Below are 20,599 nucleotides of genomic sequence, written 5' to 3' on the forward strand. Positions count from 1 at the left end.
GATAAATATGGAACCACTAGTGTTAAAACTACCTTCATTTCGGGATGATGGTTGTCGAGAAGAGGATCCTCTTTCAGCATGGGAATGAGTGGTTCTCAGTCCGTTTAGTGCTGCCAGCATCTCCTGCATTCGTTCTTCCAGACCCCATATTTGCACTCGAGTATTTGCAGATTCTGTAGCAACGTGCATCTGTCCTTCACGAACATCTTGCAAGTCGTATTCTAGCTTTTCCAATCTCTCCTTGTGGGTACCCATTTTAACCTGGCTCTAATACCAAATTGTTGGAGCTCGAGTAGCGAATAACCAGAACCAAGGAGAACTAATTGTATTAAAATACTGAAACAAGGTTGAAGACAACCATCATTATAAAAGAAAATATTTCTTCTACCATTGAAGTGGCTTCAAGTATGATGGTTACTTTTTACGTAGCTTTGATTGCACAATAATGTTTATTTGTTATAATGTTAATGAGACACTGTATTTTATACTTTGTCAAAATTTGTAATTTCCATTGTTATTCTGCAATTTTTAGTTGGACAACAATGTTTCATACATTTTATTTTCTTTCTATTTGCTTAAATATATACATATCTTTTTTCTTTTAAGTGGGCTTAAATTTCAGAATAGGCAGGCGACCTGGCTCGTGACCAACTCTAATACTGGAGATTAAGAGGGAATGGAGTCTGGTGCACGGGCCTAGAACTGGCTCTTTAAGATTGGATTAGGCCTGGGCAAAAATTAAAGCCTGATGTTCAGGCCTGGCCAGACCTAAGCATAGGCATTCGGCCAAGTTGCTTGGCTGCTGAAAATATGAACATAGGATTTTTGTGTTTCTACTCGGCCAACATGCAGAGTAACATCAATCCTAGGGTTAAGAGGGAATGCTAAGAAAAAGGAATTGATCCTTGGTAAAATATTACATGATTTTGAAATAACCTGTTACCAATGCCCATGCAAAATCGATCGCTCGCTCGATAAGGTAGCTCAGCTGTCAAAGCTTGTAGAAAACAAAGCCTAATCTTTCAATCCCTAGTTACCAAAATGATTTATGTAAAAAGAAATCAGATAGCTGATCACAAGATGAGAATGAGATTTTCCAGCACTCAATTCACAAATTTTAATAGTTATCTTCATAATTGGTCACTAGATCTAGATCTGTAGGCTCCTGATTAAGGATTGCCTACAAAGAGAGCCACAACTTCTATGATCTTAAACTCGAACCTCAGAGCACAATAGCACAAATCCGAGGTCATCTGAGTCATCAGAATTTCCACAAACCTCACAGGACTGATAAAGAACAAAAACTTGGAAAGAAAAATGAAAAGAACAAAAACCTTTGATGCTTTGTTCAAGAAAATCCAGTTCTTCCATTAATGAATCGTAGCATACAAAGGATTCATTATTTGGCGCTCATAATTTTCTTCCATCGTTATGACAGGTAACAAAAAATGAGATTCATGGCAGAAACTAGGAATGTACGTGCTATTATATGCAAAACCACTGGATCACAGGCGACCAAGTTGACCAGCTTTGGACAGCAAAAGCAAGGTGGATTTACTCAGAAGGATCCTGCAACCAAAGAAGCGAGAACAAGTTAGCTCACTGAGCAAACTACAACTTCACCATAAAATGCGTGAAGCTCTAGTCTAAAGGGGATGCTTAAATTGAATCCAAATATCAATTGCACTACAGAAACTATTTCCAAACGTAGAAACTCAAAAAACTACATAGATTTCTCATAAATCACGATAAACAACTTCTCAACAAGTGGGTAAGAACGGAATGATTGTTCTTTGCTAATGGTTCATATCCAAGCAAAATCCTCCGAAATGGAAGATATCCAAATTGTTTTTTACAAGTACCAAATCTTGGTTGCATTTTTCTGACCCTTTGAGCTCAATATAATGAAGAGGAGGTGTCACATGCGATATGGAACAGAACACTGTCACCCATTACTTACTCATTAGAGAGCGGCCAAAAATTGCAGAAAGATTATGGCATGTTTGGCGTTCTGTGACAAAACGGTCAGACCAATAAGCAATATTTTTGGAGTGAAGTTGCTTTTCAACAGCTTGAAATGAGAAGCGGCAGAAACACTACATTGTGAAGTGGCCAATCTATAAATAAACAAACATCTGCAAAAATTAAAAACATAAACCAGACAACCAAACATCCCGATGGGCTTGACTCTATATACAGTAGAATTTTGGGCCAAAGGTGTGTCGGAAGTGGTTATGCTTATGTTGTGGAGACCACCTTGATAACTTTATGCTTTCAATAATTTAACCTCTTTTAGCTTAATAGAGGGAAGAAAATGTTCATCAAACTGGGAAATGCTCATACTAAATATTGGACAAGGTATGAAGGCACCTTATAATGTGAAGTATGATAGAGAATTTGCAATGAAAGAGATTTCTTCCAACTAATCTTTTACCGCATTCACTTAAGACTAAAAATAAAAATATCATGTCTAGGTAATTCAAAATCATATGGAAGTGTCTTCGCAGCTTCCAGCATGCGCTTGGTGATATTTAACTGGAGACAAGGCAACTGATTACATGATGTGGTAATTTTTCCTTTTTTAGATCTGTTATGGGGAAAGATCATAAAGCATCATTTAGGTGGAAGATGGATCACAACTTTTGACACATTGTTGTTCGTGTGGAGAACCAACTGTTGAAGCATAAACAATGAACAAGGACATGCAAGCATACTTGGCAAATATTAGAGAAACGGAGTCATTTTTTATCTTTCGAATAGAACTTGCATTGATGAGAACAAAGATGGTTGTTAAACATGCAAAAATTCGAGAGGTTACTCTCCCAGCCAGTTCATTTAGATTTTACAAAATAAAACATGTGATTATTAAGAGATAAGAAATCTGTTGTTTTGACTCTTTTTTACTTTTATTCTCAGCTAAGATGACAAGCTGTTTGTGTTATAGAATAGTGAAAAAAGAAGCAGAGGCCTTGAGATTATGCAAATTGTGAATTCGAAACCTATAATTTTCGGGGCATGTGATTTGTATGTCTTTTATGTGCTACAATGAATTTCTGAGTGAAATTTTGACAACAATAAGGAATCCAATAAGAGAACAAAAATGAATAACTCCCAGTTTAAATGTACAAGTGTTTATAACCAATCAAGAGTATAATGAACTCCTCCTATTGAATGACATTTAAAAAAAATCTGGAATCTCATATCGCATCAAGTGACTAGTGAATCCCTAAATATATAACTTAACATTCACTTAATATTATTTGATTAAAAAATTTCATGATTTATTGTACATGGCAAAGTGACTGATAAATCACTATAGCAACCACCCCCAACTTAAATTTGTAATCTGGAAATCATAAAAGCAAATGAAAGCAATTTGTTCTGCAATCATAATACTCCCAAACGAGTTAGTAAAACATTTGTAAAATAACAGAACAGCTTTCAAACCCATCTAACAATATGGGCATGCAGGTATGAGATTACAATTATTTTCCGCTTACATTCAAACATATCAACTGAAACTATTTAAAGAGAATATAGCACAGTAACATAGCTAGCAAATAAATGAAATATAAACCATGCAAATAGTGGACTAGTGCTTCAAAAACGGACAATATTATGCGCTTTAACAGCTTTCACTGACCTTATGCTTTCATAGCTCGAGTACCCAATTCTGAAGTTGTTGATGCTGGATGAATATTTGTTAGAGATATAGGTGACAGAGGAGGTGAAGCGACCTCTCCAGTCACTTCTGGACTACGACGAGCTTCTACAAACTTAGTAACGGGTAGAACCGGCTTTCTTTGAGCACTAGAAGGTATAGAAAAACTGCGAGCCATTGGACCAGGTGGCGCTGGTAGTGGTGATGCTGTAGGAGATGCAGTTGATGATGTTCTGCTTGTTGCCGCAAGCACTTGACTCCTAGAAACTAAAGGAGCTGAATGACCCATCAGACTGGAAGGTCTTGCAGCATTTGTTAAACTGGTGGGAGGTCTAGGAAGCTCATGAAGTTCACTAATTTTAGGTGATGGCCTAGTAGGAGGTGAGGTGCCAGGAGACACTTTTGAGGAAACCATTGGCTGTTTTGTGGGGGAAGCTGGCTTTGCAGAAAATACAGGAGAATAATCCACGGAAGATCTGTAATCAGAGGCAGAATTCATCGGCTTGCCTGATGAAGCTTTACCTGTCAGTGGACCAGAGAAAGCCTGTCTTTTGATTTTTTTAGTATCAGCAGTATGTGGATTAAATTGCAGCCCTAGAAGCCCCTCTGCCATGGGAGAAGGCATGAGGACAGGACCACTATTAATGTTGCTCTCTTTAAGTACTGACTGTGCTTTAAGTACCCTGGTGGGGCTTGATAATTCATTATCTCTGGAATCTTTCACAAGCTTATTTGCCACCAATGGAGATGAATGCCACAACTGTGCGGGCCAGCAACCCTTGCTTTCTAACTGATCTGCAGAAAATTTATTCCCAGGCCCCATGGAGTCCGAGTTCCTAGCTTCGCAGGGTGTGGGTAGAACGTAACTGTGAAACTTTCTTGTTGATAGAGGTTGGATTTCTTTCAACTTATCAGCAAAAATTGGTGCCGATTGGCTGCCAACCCCAGGGCTCTCATTGAAAGTAAATAAATGATCTTGATTCCTATCTACATTTTCCTGCATAAATGGAAAGGGACAATTTGGTAAGAGTGAAGTAACTATTTTTCTTTCCACAACAGAAACATCCTATCAACAGAGAGCATATAACAAAAATCCAGAAAAATAATGGGATGTATAATAAGGAAAAAGAAAACTGCCACATATGCTTTTACAGAATCAGAAAGACCTACAGCTCAGGTGTATACAATTTATAACTAATAGGTGTTGCAATTATGCTTCTTTTTCAATATTTTAGATTATACATTGTTAAAAACAAGAATGTAAGTTACAAACTGTCAAATGTATTAGGTCCAGATTATTTGTAGCCATGATAAGCACGCAAGAAAAGAAAGAAATTAGAAACATGAACAAGGAAAAATAGAAGTCGCTGTTTGTGTAAAATTTGTCAAAACCATGGACTCAGGACCTAGTCCATCCCATCCATCCTGGCCATCCTGGATTGAACCAGTAAGAGGCCAGGTCCTGAGACAAAAATGAGACCCAGGATCCACATAAATCAGCGTCTTGGTCCATACCTGTGGGTCCCAATCAGGACCAAGCAGGTTGGTGAATGGTTCACCTGGTACCAATTAGTATAGACGTGGAACCCAATTAAAAGAAAGAGCCCAAGGATGTCATGTCTTGTCTAACTGTTTTCTATCATGGAGGAGAGAGGAAAAGAAAGAATAGAGAGAGAGGAGGGGATGCAAGGGTGAGGAAAAGCAGGTACCAATGTTGGCACCTTAAACCTAACCATCAGCACAAAAAACCTACTCTAATCCTAATTTTTGACAAACTCTAAAAAGCCTGAACAATCAGTAAAAGAAATAAACAACATAAAAAATGATAACAAAATTTCATCTCCCCATGAATCACCAGGATGCCAACCCATCCCATGTGTCAGAATGCAGGATTGTACCATCCCTGCTCGGTCCCTCACTGATATCGAAACTAGGATTGGGATTTGAAACCTTGGACTCAAAAGATAATAAGCCTTAACTAAATATCACAATCAATTGGCTAATAGCACAACATAACTCCAAAATTCATCTCTCAACAAACATTAAATGATTTTAGCAAAAAAAAAAAAAACAAACATTAAGGGTGTAAAGGCTTGAAAATATACATGAGATCCAACTCTACTTGATTTTCTTTGTTTTTTTGGTAAGGCAACTCTACTTGATCAAAACTTACCTAAGCTTAATATAGATAAGGTATGAATCCTTAAGTAGGCCCCCACTCAAATTAAATTTCCAGAACAGTCTCAGACCCAGGAATCCTTATATAACCCTAGAGAGTGAAGTCAACAGTAATTACATAAATTTAGACAGTTCATGAAATCCTAATATGACTATAATTAACTGCGCCGAAATAACCATAAGAATCACAGGATGGGTCTCCAGGAAATTGAAGTGTGCATATAATGATGCGTTGCTCCAGCTGCCAAAAGATCTGGAGTACTACCTCAACCTAGGTTGACTTTCTTGGGCACAGTGGTAATAGAGTTGCTAATTTCTTGTTAAAAGTACCTCTCCATCTATTTATAATATTACCTTTTGCTGAACTCTTACAACTCTCTAATTCCATATTAAACTTAAGCATTATAGAGGAAGATTAAATGGATATGGTGTATTTTGAAACTAAGGGTATGCCTTGATTATAATTTTGATCACTGTTAACTTTGAACAGAAGAAACGATATGCTGATAAGATGTCACCATGAAGTTGTGACGAGCATGTGTTGCTTATAGACATGATAGTTTCACAGCACATGGTGGCTTGGAAAACCTTGAGGGTCTAGAAATGAAAATGCATCTGAGATTGTCCCCCATAGAGAGGTTGTAGTTGTATGCATACAAGGCACTAAGATTAGCTAAAGAATGACTTGTTCATGAGTACAATAGCAAAGTCCTGAGACGAGTTTCTTTACAATGACAGCATAAAAGGGCAATCCAAGTGTTCCCTATGATAGCATTCTTAATAGACTTTTCAATCCACTCATTCATACAATCACTAACCATAAGTTTAGGGGGAGCATATCAACTAGTCAATTTCCTTTACACATAAAATTTCTAAAATTTACATCATTGATCTTTGAACCATTCGTGAAGCTTCAGTGGCAACAGAAAAATCTGAAGCTCTAGAATGGGTGAAACAGAAACCCATGCACATGAATGTGCTAAGCATACAAGTTGCACTTTAAAATGAAAAGGGGTTTAGTATATATTTTACCAACTTGACTTTGCAAGCCCATTTTGAATTCATAATGCTTCAAGATGAGATTCAACATATATAAACTAAAGTGTATTTTAAGGATAGACAAGATGTGATGTACCAAATAAACCCTTCCAGACCTTCAGTCAAGAAGGCAATTAGTGCCCATACAACATGCATCAACTAGACATTAGAATAAGAGCAGATGTTGACCCATGTTCATGATGAGATGGAAAGCTTGAGGCATCAAATTTATTAGCAAAATGAACAGAAAGTCTACCTTTGCAGATTCCTTAGTTAATGCAGGGGCAATTACATTGTCCGCTCGATCAAACTGCATGTCAAACAAAAGGCCATATTAGATATTCTAACTGAAAATGGACTGTGATAAAGGTGAACAAAAGCATTTGTTGGTCAGCTAACAAGCTAAAGAACAAAACCAGCAGAGGACCATTGATAATCATAATGTTGAGAATACAGGTAAATAAGCAAAAGGTTCATACCGATTAGAGTCAGATGAAAAATGTAACAAAAAAATGATTCATATGTGCTTTATTTTTTTCAATAGTGATAACAATCAGACATTTATTCAGCTGCAGGACCATGTAAATGATGTTTCAGCAAACTGTGCACAAAACTAGGTTTTCTATTTTCTCGGTAGCAAGCTAGTCATCCACTGGCTTTACTATAAAGCATTACGGTTTTCTTTTTATCAATCAGTTGCTTTTGTAGCATTTAATTTTTTGTTTCCAATTCTGCAACAAGGGATTTTAGGCATATTATAGATTAAAAAACCCCACATTTTCATAAATTAAAAATCCCACTTCACCATTTATCGGAGATCTAGTTGTAATATATGAGGTGTTCTCAAATCCCTCTAATTACTTCCATAGTAGTATTATTTAGTTGCTGCCTATTTTTCAGACCTTTCAACACCTGATAACCCTACTCAGCACATCGTTTCTAGAGCACTTTGCATATAACGAACTTGTGTGAAATGGCTTTCCCATCCTTATTCATCATTAGTGTTGTTCTTAAGATTTCTAAATGCAATATTCATAAAATCTATTTACTTGGTTTCACCAGATGTGTGTCAAGGCAATCTCAAGTTCTTGGGTTTTAAGGCCAAACCATCTCATATGGCTTAGTGGCTATCCTTCATTTATATTATACCTTAACCAGTTCCACTTAAAAATTTTCATTAAATAAATAATCCCAACTCTACCCTACCCAGAAATAAAATATAACGACCTAAATATCATCTCCTTAGATCATGTTATGTGCCTTCTTCACAATTGTTTCTTGATGTTGCACTGGATCTTTCATTAGCAATGAGCACAAAATTCTTTGGTCAAAATAAATTGAACTCTTAATCATTGTATGCAGCAAGCCAGCAACTACATTTTCCATGCATGAAGAGTATAGGAAAAGCAATATAATGAAACCATAGAAAAGAGGCAACTTCGGGACACTTCAATCAAGCCGCATAATTTTCAAAGAGAGGTCAACATAGGGGTGGTGAAAAGTGACCCGAACCAATGCTATTTGGGCCAAGTTTGGATCAGGGGTTTTTCAATTTGGGTCAAGTATGGTTCAGATTGTTTGACCCAGATTTTAAACAAGTCAGGTACAGGTCAGAGGTTTGACCCGACCAGGGGCATGAGCATAGAATTTTATTTGGGTCAAGACAGTTGAGGCCAGTTTGAGTCATGACCTCAGGTAAGCATCTTATGTGTGATTGATCTTCTTAACACTAGTTGTTCAATTCATCTTGAAAATAAGTCACTAAGAATTGTAAGGACTGGTTTAGACAGGCCAGGTTGGGCCAATAAAGGATTGATTTTGCAAAATTAGACTATGATAGGGGTCAAATCAGGTCCACCACCAAACATAATAGATGAGATGGCAATTGACATTGGATGTTCAAAAACTTGCTAGCTTAAACCTTAGATAATTATAGAGCATCTTTCCCAAATCGCAGAATGGAATATTGCTTGAATTTGTAATTTAAAGTTTACAATAGGACCATCTTCCATATCATGTAATTAGTTTTGCCATTGCATGCAGCCATGCACAGAATCGGGAACTTACAGAATGTTAGAAAAAGTTAGAGGCTCGAATAAGCAGTCCAGCCTCTTCAGACAGAGAGAGAAAGAAGGGGAAGAGCCATAACCCTAAACAATTTTTCTAAAATAACCACTAAGAAGCAACATTTTAAAACTAAATTAGAAAGTGACATAAGGCACAATTGGAAATAAGACCTAAGAATATAGCATCATTGGACTACTCAATGTAGAACATTTATTTCTTTTTCCTTGTTGTAAATAAGAGAATTTGCCTCTTTTCTCTTAGGAAGAATTTAATTGCTTAGTACACATATAGATATGTTGGCACAGCACTTTGAAAGAAGCACACAAAGAAATTATTTCAAATATGACAGCTTCTGATAATAAAATTGATTTATGTCAACGTCAAATCAAGCAGTAACCCATAAATTCACTGCCATCAGTAAAAATCATCTACTAAAATGATAAATGTCTACATCAAAAAAGATATTGCAAGTTTTAAACCTAACCTGCAGCAAGAAATAATGAATACACACTGAATAAGACCTTGAAGTAAATATGATCTCACCTCCATTGAATTTTTATTTGAGAAAACATCTTGATATTGGTCATTTTGTCCATAGTCAAAACTCAACTCCCCATAATCACTGCTATCATAACCAGAATAATCATCATTGTTGTCAGTTTCATCATCTTCAATTCCACCGAACTGATAATCAATATGCTGTTGTTCAGCAACTTCTTTAACATGTGGTTCAACCAGTTCAAGAGATCTAAGTCCTCTTCTGAATAAATTTAACTGAAGTCCAAGCAGGAGAAAACAAAATTTTAAAAGGAAAATGTGAGATTACTACATGTTCAATCAAACAAATAAATATTTCTTACATAAAATAGTTGAAGCCACAACCTGTGCAGCATGATGGCGAGCAGCCTGTGTTAGAAGACTTCGAGATTGACCTTGCTTCAATGATTTCAAGCGAAAGGAAAATAGGGCAGCCTCCTCTACATAATCATCTCGAGCTGCTAACAACTGTTGTGTTGAGTAAGTTTCACCTTTGGCATGTCTTAACCACCGTTTCTCCTGATGTGCCGCTAACATTAATTTATAGATATCTCTGAAGAAAAATATCCCAGAAGAAAATTATTTTTAAGATAAAGAAAAATAAACAGAAAATTGGAGCCGCTTCATACCTTTTATTATCACATTGTTGTTTCATCTCCTGCAATGACAATAAAGTCCCATTAAAAGAACAATACATCATGGCTTGGTCACAAAGAAAACAAAGGGGTTAAGTCTAGCTGGTTATTTCAAGAATATTCTCAGTACAAAATTCTGAAAATGTGGTTTAAGAAGCTCAATGCAGAAGTCTGGGAAGGAATAGGATTTAAGGGATGTCAATTTGGAAATCAGTCAGAGAAACGAAAGCAAAATAAATAAATGCTCTAGCCGAGTCCAACTAGTTATAACTAGATTGACAGCAAAATTTTTCAGACAAACGCTGAAACTATGTACATGGCATGAAGGAAAAAGCAAGAAATAGGAAGTTGGAAACACAAACAAATGTGGATAAGCAATTTCACTCTAGGTCCTGAAAATATTATATATTGAAATTAATTTGAAACTGGCAAATTCTACGCTTTCTAGTTGATGCTCCCACATCCTAATTCTATTTAGATTTTAGAGCTTGATGAGTAATGATAGTCCAAATGACATGAGGTGCTCGATGGACCTCCTCCTAAAGATACATAATTTTTTTTACATTTTGCTTGGTTACATAAGTCCAATAGTACTACGCAAGGTCTGCCGAACCGCCCGATTCAGGTAATACGGAACCGACCCAGTGCGAAACCAGGTCGGTTCGTCAATAATATTCGGTTGTGGCCCCTACCGGCCGGAACTGGTCCTTTACCGCCCAGAACCGGCCGGTTCGGGTCCTTTACCGCCCGAAACCGACCGGTTCGGATCCTTTACCATCCGATTCCGACCAGTTCGGTGCCGACTCGGTGCGAACCAGCCGGTTCGGTGATCCGATTTCGAACCGGATTGGGTATGGGCCACCTGCCACTGCCACATGATGCCTTTTAAAGGCATCAAGTGCCATTGGGAAGGCCCAAGAAGGCCTTCCTAATGTAATTTGAAAGCCCAAAGGCATCGGATGATCCGGATATCTACAAGAAGCATCGCCCGACCCAATTTTAGATATTTGTATGTATGTTGGACTTTAAAAATATGCAATTGATTGTATTGTTTTTTAATTTTCATGTCACTACTTGATTTAAGAATATTTTATGTTGTTCTATGATAATTTGTATCATTTTAAAGCAATAAGATGCATATTCTAGGTTAAACCAAGATCATAGAAAAATCAAAAAAAAATATCAAGAAAACATAAAAAAAATATCAAGAAAACATTAAAGAAACATCAAATTAGACTTAAATTCATAGAAAAAATTCGAAAAGAGTGATTATCAATTAAATTTTTTTGAGAACTCCAAAAAAAATAGGATGTGCCAGTCCGTGAACCGGCATGCCCTACCGATTCGATTCGGCACCGAACTAGTCCCGAACCATACCAGGCGCTGACCGGTATGGGTCCTAGTACCGGTTCGGCGGACCTTGGTACTACGGGTTCTCACCCTCCTAATAGAAAAAGTTTGGAGATCAAGAGGGAAAATGGCCTTTCATGTTTTACTTAGATTCCAGTGAAATCTACTATAGTATAAACCTGTATTTTACTATTAAATCTATGGTAAGGACTTCAAATTTGAATGGTTTTGAATGGTAAGGATTCGCTCAACACGATGGGCGAATCCTAAAGCATAAGGAAAGATTATAAAGAAAGAAAAAAAACAAAGGAAGGAGAGTTGCTTCTAGCAGAACATATGAAAATTACAGCATGTTTTCTTTTCTAAAATTCTAATTCATTCCTTCAAAGTCTTTCCTGATAGAGGTAGAGCTTTAATGAACTTGTCCACAGGGAATATAATCAAACCTACACAAGATTGGAACTATGAAGAGAGAGAAAGAGAGAGATACAATTTTAGGGAAAATTTTGTTCGGGACGAAGAGGGGATTACAAATTGTCTTTACTACTTACTTATTCCAAATTTTTGATCTTTAGTTTATTTATGTAAGCATGGTCCTCGCATAAAAGCCGCCCACTCATCAGACTACTTCAATCAATAAGCAGTCCACACAAGGTCCGCCGTACCGGTCCGATACATACCGGCCGGTACCGGTACGCGGTGGTTTCAAAAACCACAGGGCGCTGTGGTTCTAAAAAAAAAATCGTACCAATGCGACCGGCCGATTCGCATCGGTACGAGGCCGGTACCGGCCGGTACGGGCTCCGAACCGGCCGGTACGGGCCGGTACCGGCCGGTACGGGCTCCGAACCGGCCGGTACGGGCCGGTACCGGCCGGTACGGGCCCGTACCGGCCGGTTAAACCGGAAAATACCGATTTTTTTTGTCGTTCCGGTACCAGTCTAGGACCGGACCGGTACGTACCGGCCCGTACCGGCCGGTACGGGCCGGTACAGCATTCCATGAGTTCACACAACTTAAAAGTTGGCTCAGTTAAAGATAAAGGCCTACCTTTACCTAAAAACTATACTAGATCAAAACAAAAACAGCATTGTTTCCCATCTAGTCTCACTTGTTTAACCAACACACATAACATCTTATGAAAAACCCTAGAAAAGGACATAAGTATCATTATTATTATGTTAGGAATAATGATAGTGATGATGACGAAAGCTCAACACACCACAAAAAATAGGAAAAAAACTAAGCTCCCAGACAAGGTTTCAGTGTATCTTAATCCCAAATGAGCAATCTTCCACTGAAACTACAATTTTCTCCTCATCCAATTCTCTGTGGATTTCCTTTTATTGCCCAACATCGTAAAAGATTCAAGACTTGCTGCTTAGTTTCCTTAATTTTACTTCCTTAGCAATAAAAGAGAGCTCAAAGAGTCATCAAGTTCTATTCTAAAGATAGAGCTCAATCGCATAAATAAGCCTCACTTTCTTTATCATGGAAGCTTCCAAGTTGGAAAGTATCCTTCATGAGTAAACATGAAAAGGAGCACGCATTTTTAAGATATCATGCTATAGCATGGGTATGAAAACTTCTCAGAAGCAAACTAGCATCGCATTAGGCCTAGCTGTTTGTTTTTTGGCACATAAACATCATTAGGCCTAGCTGTTTGTTTGTTGGCAAATAAACATCAGCAGTGCTTAATATAATTCAGCTAACCTTTCAGTTTCTTTTCTATGTTGAGGGTGAATAAACATTTCAATCCTATCTTTTATAAACTTGCTTTTGTAATTGTCAAGTGGCACTAAATTAGAAAGCACGAGTCATTAAGGATCAAGGTACTAGACCCGCACCCCTATATACATACTGAACCGGCTAGGGACTATAACATGGTACCCCTTGGCACTGTTTGCAAGTGATTGACCCTGGACCACCTAACGCTGCCTCAAGAAGGTTTTAAATCCCATGGGATAAGGGTGTCCCAATTTCTACATGGAACAAGATGCCCCCACTTTCCTGCCCCATTCCAGTGGCAGTCTCGATTGAGAGTCCCGTAGGTACCCTCCGCCTATCTCCCCTTCTTTCCTTTCATTTTGCTTTTGTTTCCTTTCTTTTGCTTTCTTCCTTTCTTCCTTGTTTCCTTCCTTTTTTTCTTACCTTCCTTTCTTTCCTTTTTCTTCTTCTTTTTTTCTCCTATCCCTTCCTTTGCTTCGTTCTTTCTTTCCCTTTTCTTTTTCTTTCTCTTTCCTTCCTTCCTTCTATCTTCCTTTCATTCTTTTTCTGCTCCATTCATTTCTTTCTTTCCTTTTTCTTCTTATTTCCTTTCACTTTTTCCTTTCTTCATCTTTTCTTCCTTTCTTTTTTTCTTTTTTTTCCTTCTTTCCCCGCATGGATGGGTTTCAAAGTCCCAACCGTGTTCCAGTCCCATTTTCTCACACAAATAGGATAGGATGTCCGGGACGTCCCTGTCCCGCTGGAACTTACAACCTTAGCCTCAGACCTACCCAGTCTCACCCCATACTATCCCATACTACTCAGTTCACCTTTTTAATTTCTTTTTTTTTCACTCATTGAACCGGCCCTCTACTGGACCATGGTGACCCTGTATATTGTATATACTATATTGAACATGACTAGTACGGGTCCTTATCTTGATTTTTAAATCCTTGGTCTTAGTTTTACAGCATGCTCATCAAGGCAAGATTTTAAATACCATGGGATGGGGAAGTCCTACTTTTTCCCTGGAACGAGACACCCCGCACCTTGACACTAGGATAATGGTCATTGTGTCCTATCCCGACTCTTTTCTAGACTCATCCCATCTCACCACTCAGGAAGGTGAGACACCCCACCATCCCACCATTTAAAAGCTTGCTCTTACTTAATATGTAGAATGGAAGAGCAAATCTTCTCCCATCTATTGGCACCAATATAAAATCCTATTTAGCCACTTGATTCAACCCATTTTATCTCTTTCGATCTCATTTGGATTTCTTTAGCACAAAAGTCTTATGCCAAATTATATCGACTTCTGATCTTACTTGCTCTTAACAGGATGAAAAAGTCAATACTCCACTTCTCCACTAATAACCATTGCTTAGGTCATGAAATGAAAAAACAAAATGTTGAATTCACGACCCTTCAATCAAACTCCACTTGTTGACCCACAACCTTTTAATGGTGCAGCATAGGGGGGTGTGGGTGCACAAAAAAGTATCTCCAACCATCAGAAACATTTCATGCCATATTTCACTTGGTAAGTATTGTTATCTATTAGAAATAAATAACAGTATTATAATAGAAAGCTTATCTCAGAAGAATAATAGTTTACTTGACTTTATCATCCTTAGCTTTTTATGATATAGAAAAAATAAGTTTGGACACACAAGAATATGTCGGGTCTATTTGATCACCAATTGAGCTCGTTATCACATGAGTCAGCCTAAGGATGAGCCATAGCGCAAAGGTAACATTGCCCCATTGTGACCTGGAGATCATAGGTTCAAAACACGTAAACAACCTCTTCACAAGCGGGGGTAAGGTTGCATACATGTAACCCTCCCAAGACCCCACAATAGTGGAAGCCTTACGAATTGGGCTTCCCTTTTTTTTATTAAATGGGTCAGCCTGGGACAGATTCATGATGTATGTGGCAGCTGCAGGCATTTATACAACATAAGAATAGAGAAATTTGAAGCAAACTCTACACATTATATAGTTAAATAAACACTTAGTTAATCAGTTATTGTGCCCAGGATCAAAATGTAAAACAATTTTTTCATTTAGAACAGAAAAATCAAAAGGAACAAACCTCCACAGTTCGAAGCTCCTTGAGAAGAGACTCAGATGGTTTTGTAATTGTCTGGATGATATGGGCACGCTATGAAATAAAATTTAACATAAATTCCAATCAACTGATGTTGGATCATTTGCCACACGAAATATATGAAAGGTTTGTGTTAGCACGCCTATTCACAATATAAAAACTGGACTCACATAGCTATTTACAAGTTTCTGAAGTCCAAATTGTGCTTTCCCCAGCATCAACAAAACCCTGCCTGCATGCATAATCAAATTCAAAATGCATATGACAAATCAAGAGGTGAAATACTTTTGAAAAATTAAAAGATTACTTGGAGATTAGTCAACTTTCGAACTTCAATATCTAAAATAAGTATCTTTTAATTTGTTTCTAATAAATAGAGTCCTGATATTGTATGTTTAGAAATGAGGGATCTGGTAGACAGTGCTGGCAAAATTCCAGCATGCATAGAATAAAAAGGGCTTCTTGAATGATGCTTTCAGAAAGCGTACAGAGATATTTCAAGAAGAAACGAAAACTTTAGGAATTCCAGAAAATTATTTCAATCTATATTCAGTTATTGTCAGGATTTTCACTCTCATTTTTGAAATATTACGTATAACCAGAAAAGCAGGTTAGTAAAATTAATTGACCGCAAGCAAGACAGGAAACATAAAAGTTTGGTTCACTCACCACTATCCTCATCATCGTTCAATGCAGTTTTTTCAAGCAAACATGTACCCATTTCCTGCAATGCTTCTGAGAACTCTGCAAGAATATGTACATCTAAGAGTAGATCAGACAACAATGGTTATTTTTTAGATTTATTTCACAAATTCTCAAGTAGTAAAGACTGGTCATTTGCCACAGTATTCTCAACTTTGCATATGTTATGATGTAATTTATTCATCAAACATATGAGCTCAAAAGCAAAACAGGTAATTTTTTTCCATAATATATCATAATTTTTTATAAAGTTACTGAATAAGAAACATAAACTACTTAAATTTAAGTTTTCTGGTTATAAAGATTGCTCTGTATTTTAAAAAATTTTGCAAGAAAATTACATCCTGTTTTTTACTTTGCAGATTCGACACTGTTTTAATTTTTGCAGATTTAGGATAGCTTTTAGCTTTTTAGTTTCGACTTTAGAGTTTAACATACTTTAATATAATGTGAAACATTTTAATGTAGAGAACATCCTAAGTGCAGCATAAAGAAATGTACCATATGCACTATTTGCAGTGGCAGCTGCCGCAGAAAGCAAGCTATCATAGCAGCTCCTCATGTCTCGCATGTCCTGCAAACACGAAGCATCCAAGTGTAAGAGCTGATGGTACAATTGAGAAGAAGAAAACATAGATTATTCTTTTAGGTTGGCTCATTGTTTTTAGTAGATTAAACACAGACATATTTCTGCAAATGATATGCAGATTGCTTTGTTTGCCCGGTCCATTTGAAAGAATATCCATTGATTCTTAAGTAAATTTTCACTCAATCTTCTTACTCCATATAGAATGTCTCTCAACCATCCCCACAACCATTACCAGAGCAATTTAATACTTCTCAACCATCCTCCCACCCAAGATTCGCAAAAACCAGCACCGAGAACTGTACCAGTACATTACCAGTTCAATATGCTCCACATCCCATACCAAGACAAGCTATCAATAATTTTTCTTACACCCAGCCATAGTACCACTCGAAACCGAGTGGTACAGGTCAATGCCACATGGTATGGGGTGCTTCTGCTCGGTTTGAACCGGTATGCACCGGTTTAGCTCATATACCAAACCAAACCTTGGTATCATACAGGTACCTTACCATTATCTATGAAATTTAGTTTAACAAATATCCTTTCCAAATTAATCATAAAAAAATCAAATATTGATTGTATTTTGTGCAAAAATGATATACAAAGTGTGAATACTAAGATTTCCCATTTGTTAAAATGCTCGAGCTTATTATGGTTGGGAAAAGTGTGAATTTCAAAATTGCCAGGATTCAGTTCGGGTTAAAATGGTCTAAAACAGTTCCACCTAGTCCTGGAGGAGGTCTAGTTGCTGCTTTTCCGGAATCACCTGTTCTATCTGTGACACTTGTTTGTATCATCGAGTATGACAGGTTAGGAAGAGCATAGAATAGAGCTTGCAGTGATTAAGTATAAAAAAACTTCAACTTTGTGGACAAAACAAGGTGGACAAAAAAAGTGCATTAGATAAGAAACCAAAAAAGCCATTAAATTCCATAGAATAGTGAGGGAAAAAACAAAATCCTTCTGCTTCCTTCAACCAAAATACCTAAATTAATACACTAGTCAGCTCAGAAGACAAATGTAGACAACTTGAACTCCAGCAAGAGGATCTAACCCCTGCAATATAACTAATTATACTTTAACTAGTTTAGCAAACTATAATAAGAAAAAGAAAAATAGAGTAACCCATACACATATTAGAGAATCCCCGCTCTCTTCCCCTCCCCCCACCCCACCCCCAAAAAAAAAAAAAGAAAAGAAAAGAAAAGAAAAATTTGCATCAAAAAAAGAAAAGAAATGAAAACCAGAGATACTTCGAGCTGGAAGGAGACGCGCACTAAAAATCCCATCTTTGCCGCCAATTTCGAGATAAGGAGATCAAACAACCAAAAAAATCGGAGCAAATGCCTTAGGGAGGAAGAAAAGCGTCACCTGGGTGGCCTGGACGAGCTCATCCAGCATCGCCGGAGGGTGATGGTGCTCACTCTTCTCCTTGGCATCGTGCCGGTGTAGCGTGAACCCTCGGAGCTTCCTCAGAGGCGACTTCATCTTTCTCTAACTTTCCCTTTCAAAATCCCAACACCAAATCGTATTCCCCTTCAAGATCCTGAGATAGGAAGGAGTAAAGCGGCAGAAAAAGAGATTGGAGGAGAGAGGATAAGGGGAAAGAGAGGGAAACAAAATCTCCTTGTCCCTCTTTGTGGTCAGCAACCCTAGAAAGACCAGGATGCGTGAACAAAGTAGAGACAACCCGTCTCTCTCTCTCTCTCTCTCGCCTTCCTCTATCTTGGTTTCATTTCAGTTTATAATTTCCGGATCAAAGAAGACATAAATACTCGTTCGTATAGAAAGTGGGGAGAAGAAAAAGAAGCTGAGAGCAGGGAGGGGGAAGAATGGAGAGGGAAGAATTGAAGGGTGAGAATAGCAAGGTAGCGTAACCTTTCTCCCCTCGTATCAAAGTTTTTGTTGTCGGTCAAGGCATACGCGGTGCCGTGACCGCTGAACAAACACAGCCCCCGCCATGTTCCTGGTTCCAAAGTCACACTGCCTTTATTGGAGGAGGACCGGTCAAAACTGACCGAGACCTGCCCAGAGAGATCATCATGGGGCCCATTATGTGCCGGTTAATGATCTCATTGCACTGTTCACCCAATTCAAGCTAACCAATTTCTTAAGCTGACTGCATCTCATGGAGTAAAGGTTTTGACATTTTGACATCACTGTACCACACGCAATGTACACGTGACAACAAATGTAAATGTCAAAACCTCATTACTTGAGCAGTCCTAACTCTTGATTTTTGGACTTTTCACGCTTGTTCAAAGGCTTCATGGCCGCGACATGAACCCTACGTGCAAAAATTACTTGCTTTGCATGAACATATCCGACCAATTTATAGTGGACTGCTATTATTAGTGGAACACTTCACATTTGTTTCTAAGCAACATCGGCGATTCATATTGCTAGCCAATTGAAATCATAGATCGGGTTTTCTTTTCCCTCTTTTTGAAGTTAGATATTTAAACTAGATGAAAATTGTATGATTTTCATGATCAACTATATGTTGCTTGTGCTTTACATAGACTTTTTCAAAAAATAATTTGAACTCAAACATTAGCATGGCAATAAAGTGATTTGTCCAAAGATTGCTACAATGGTAGGTATATGACCATTTTAGGGTGACATTTAATCTGGCATCGGTTATTTGTTTTATCAAAGAAAAATTTAATGATACAAGCTCTTGTCTTATAAGCGAAAGGTCATGGTTTCAATACTTAAGAAGTGTTATCTCTCAAATATTTTGGTCTCCACTTAAGTCCTAGTTTGATGATCATGAGCTTGGTTTGTTCATGTACCTACCTTAAGGCCTAGGAGATGGGGTGGGTTAGTATGGGGTTACCCTTGTGTCTTCTATCTCTTAAAAAAAAAAAAAAACGGTATTTTGGTCACCTTGGACAATATGAAGAATTAAGGCCTAGGAGATGGGGTGGGTTGGTATCAGGTTACCCTTGGCTTCTCTGTCTCTTAAAAGAAAAAGGTATTTTGATCTCTTTTGGACAGTAAGTAGACGTTGAAGTTTCTAATATTTTTCAGAAAGAAAATGGATAGGTGGGTCGAATGTAATTTTAGAGGGATTAAAAAATTGATGCAAGTATTGACCCAATTATGGAAAAAAAATTTAATGTAAAAATTTATCTTTCGAGTTCCACCACTTCTTCATTTTGCTTTCATTTCAGGCCATTGTACTTATAAAAAAGTCATTTTTCTATAATTGCTCTGTAATATCTATTTTACCTCGATTTTTGTTTGGCAGTTGCAACTTCTCTTTAATAGTAATCAATTATTTAATAATGTGATTATTCTGTCAGAATGGGCCTTCATTAAAACAATTATTAATTGCTCCAATACTTATAAAAATTATTTTTTTGAAAAAAATTATTTAAGATAAATTAATAACATATAATGATTAATAAAAGAAAAATATGCAGCTATACATCAAAATCTCCATTCATTGAATAAAATATCATTTTCAACCAAAAATTGATTATTTTTTGCTAAAAACTAGACATTGTTAGAGTAAACCATGGAAAGTTAAAGGTACATGGCAAAATTTACTCGTACCAAATATCTGTCTAGATTTATGGGCATGCAAAGAATATGGAAAAATTATGAACAACCAAAGGCACATAGTAAAATTTCTCTGAACCAAAGATCTATCTAGATTCATTGGCATACAAAGTGCATGAAAAATTCAAGGACAATCAAAGAGACATAGCAAAATTCATCTATACCAAAGCCCTATCCAGATTCAACCTGTGCATATTGTAATATTTCCTTTCTGTTAGCTCTCTGATTGGTGCTTTAAACTGTTGAGTGATTTTTTATCTTGATTGGAGTGGGTAAGCAACAAGAAGGACTCTATCTTTTACAAGTTATTGCTTTTGCATTCGCTGGGAAATATATTCCAAAATTTAATCTTTGGCATTGGCATTTGGGACCCTAGTCAAATAATGATATTCTATTTCCAATAAACATCATTGAAGTGTGTGCCCGTGGTAAAACAAACTCGACAACCTTTTTTA

The 20,599-nt window shown here is 37.2% G+C and overlaps 1 protein-coding gene across 3 annotated transcripts; it reads right to left on the bottom strand.

The window, feature by feature from the left end:
• Window positions 1-1,343: 1,343 nt before the first annotated feature.
• LOC103710620 (uncharacterized protein At2g33490-like) lies at window positions 1,344-18,539 on the bottom strand. Of its 3 annotated transcripts, none has more exons than XM_039131033.3 (11): window positions 17,949-18,539; window positions 16,490-16,562; window positions 15,956-16,048; window positions 15,457-15,518; window positions 15,272-15,340; window positions 10,111-10,139; window positions 9,827-10,034; window positions 9,488-9,718; window positions 7,134-7,187; window positions 3,644-4,658; window positions 1,344-1,569 (listed from the first exon to the last, which is right to left on the bottom strand). In XM_039131033.3, exons 1-10 carry the CDS (start codon window positions 18,063-18,065, stop codon window positions 3,645-3,647), a joined length of 1,950 nt encoding a protein of 649 aa, XP_038986961.3. In that variant the 5' UTR covers window positions 18,066-18,539; the 3' UTR covers window positions 1,344-1,569; window position 3,644. The 3 variants fall into 3 exon arrangements, with proteins under 3 accessions (XP_038986961.3, XP_038986962.3, XP_088566327.2); XM_039131034.3 differs by having other exon boundaries at window positions 15,956-16,030; window positions 17,949-18,537; XM_088710201.2 differs by lacking the exon at window positions 15,272-15,340 and having other exon boundaries at window positions 17,949-18,395.
• Window positions 18,540-20,599: the final 2,060 nt, after the last annotated feature.

The sequence above is a fragment of the Phoenix dactylifera genome, chromosome 13, assembly GCF_051530095.1.
Source record: "Phoenix dactylifera cultivar Ajwa chromosome 13, Ajwa_hap1_PhDact_Kaust_v1.1, whole genome shotgun sequence".
Taxonomy (NCBI): Eukaryota; Viridiplantae; Streptophyta; class Magnoliopsida; order Arecales; family Arecaceae; genus Phoenix; species Phoenix dactylifera.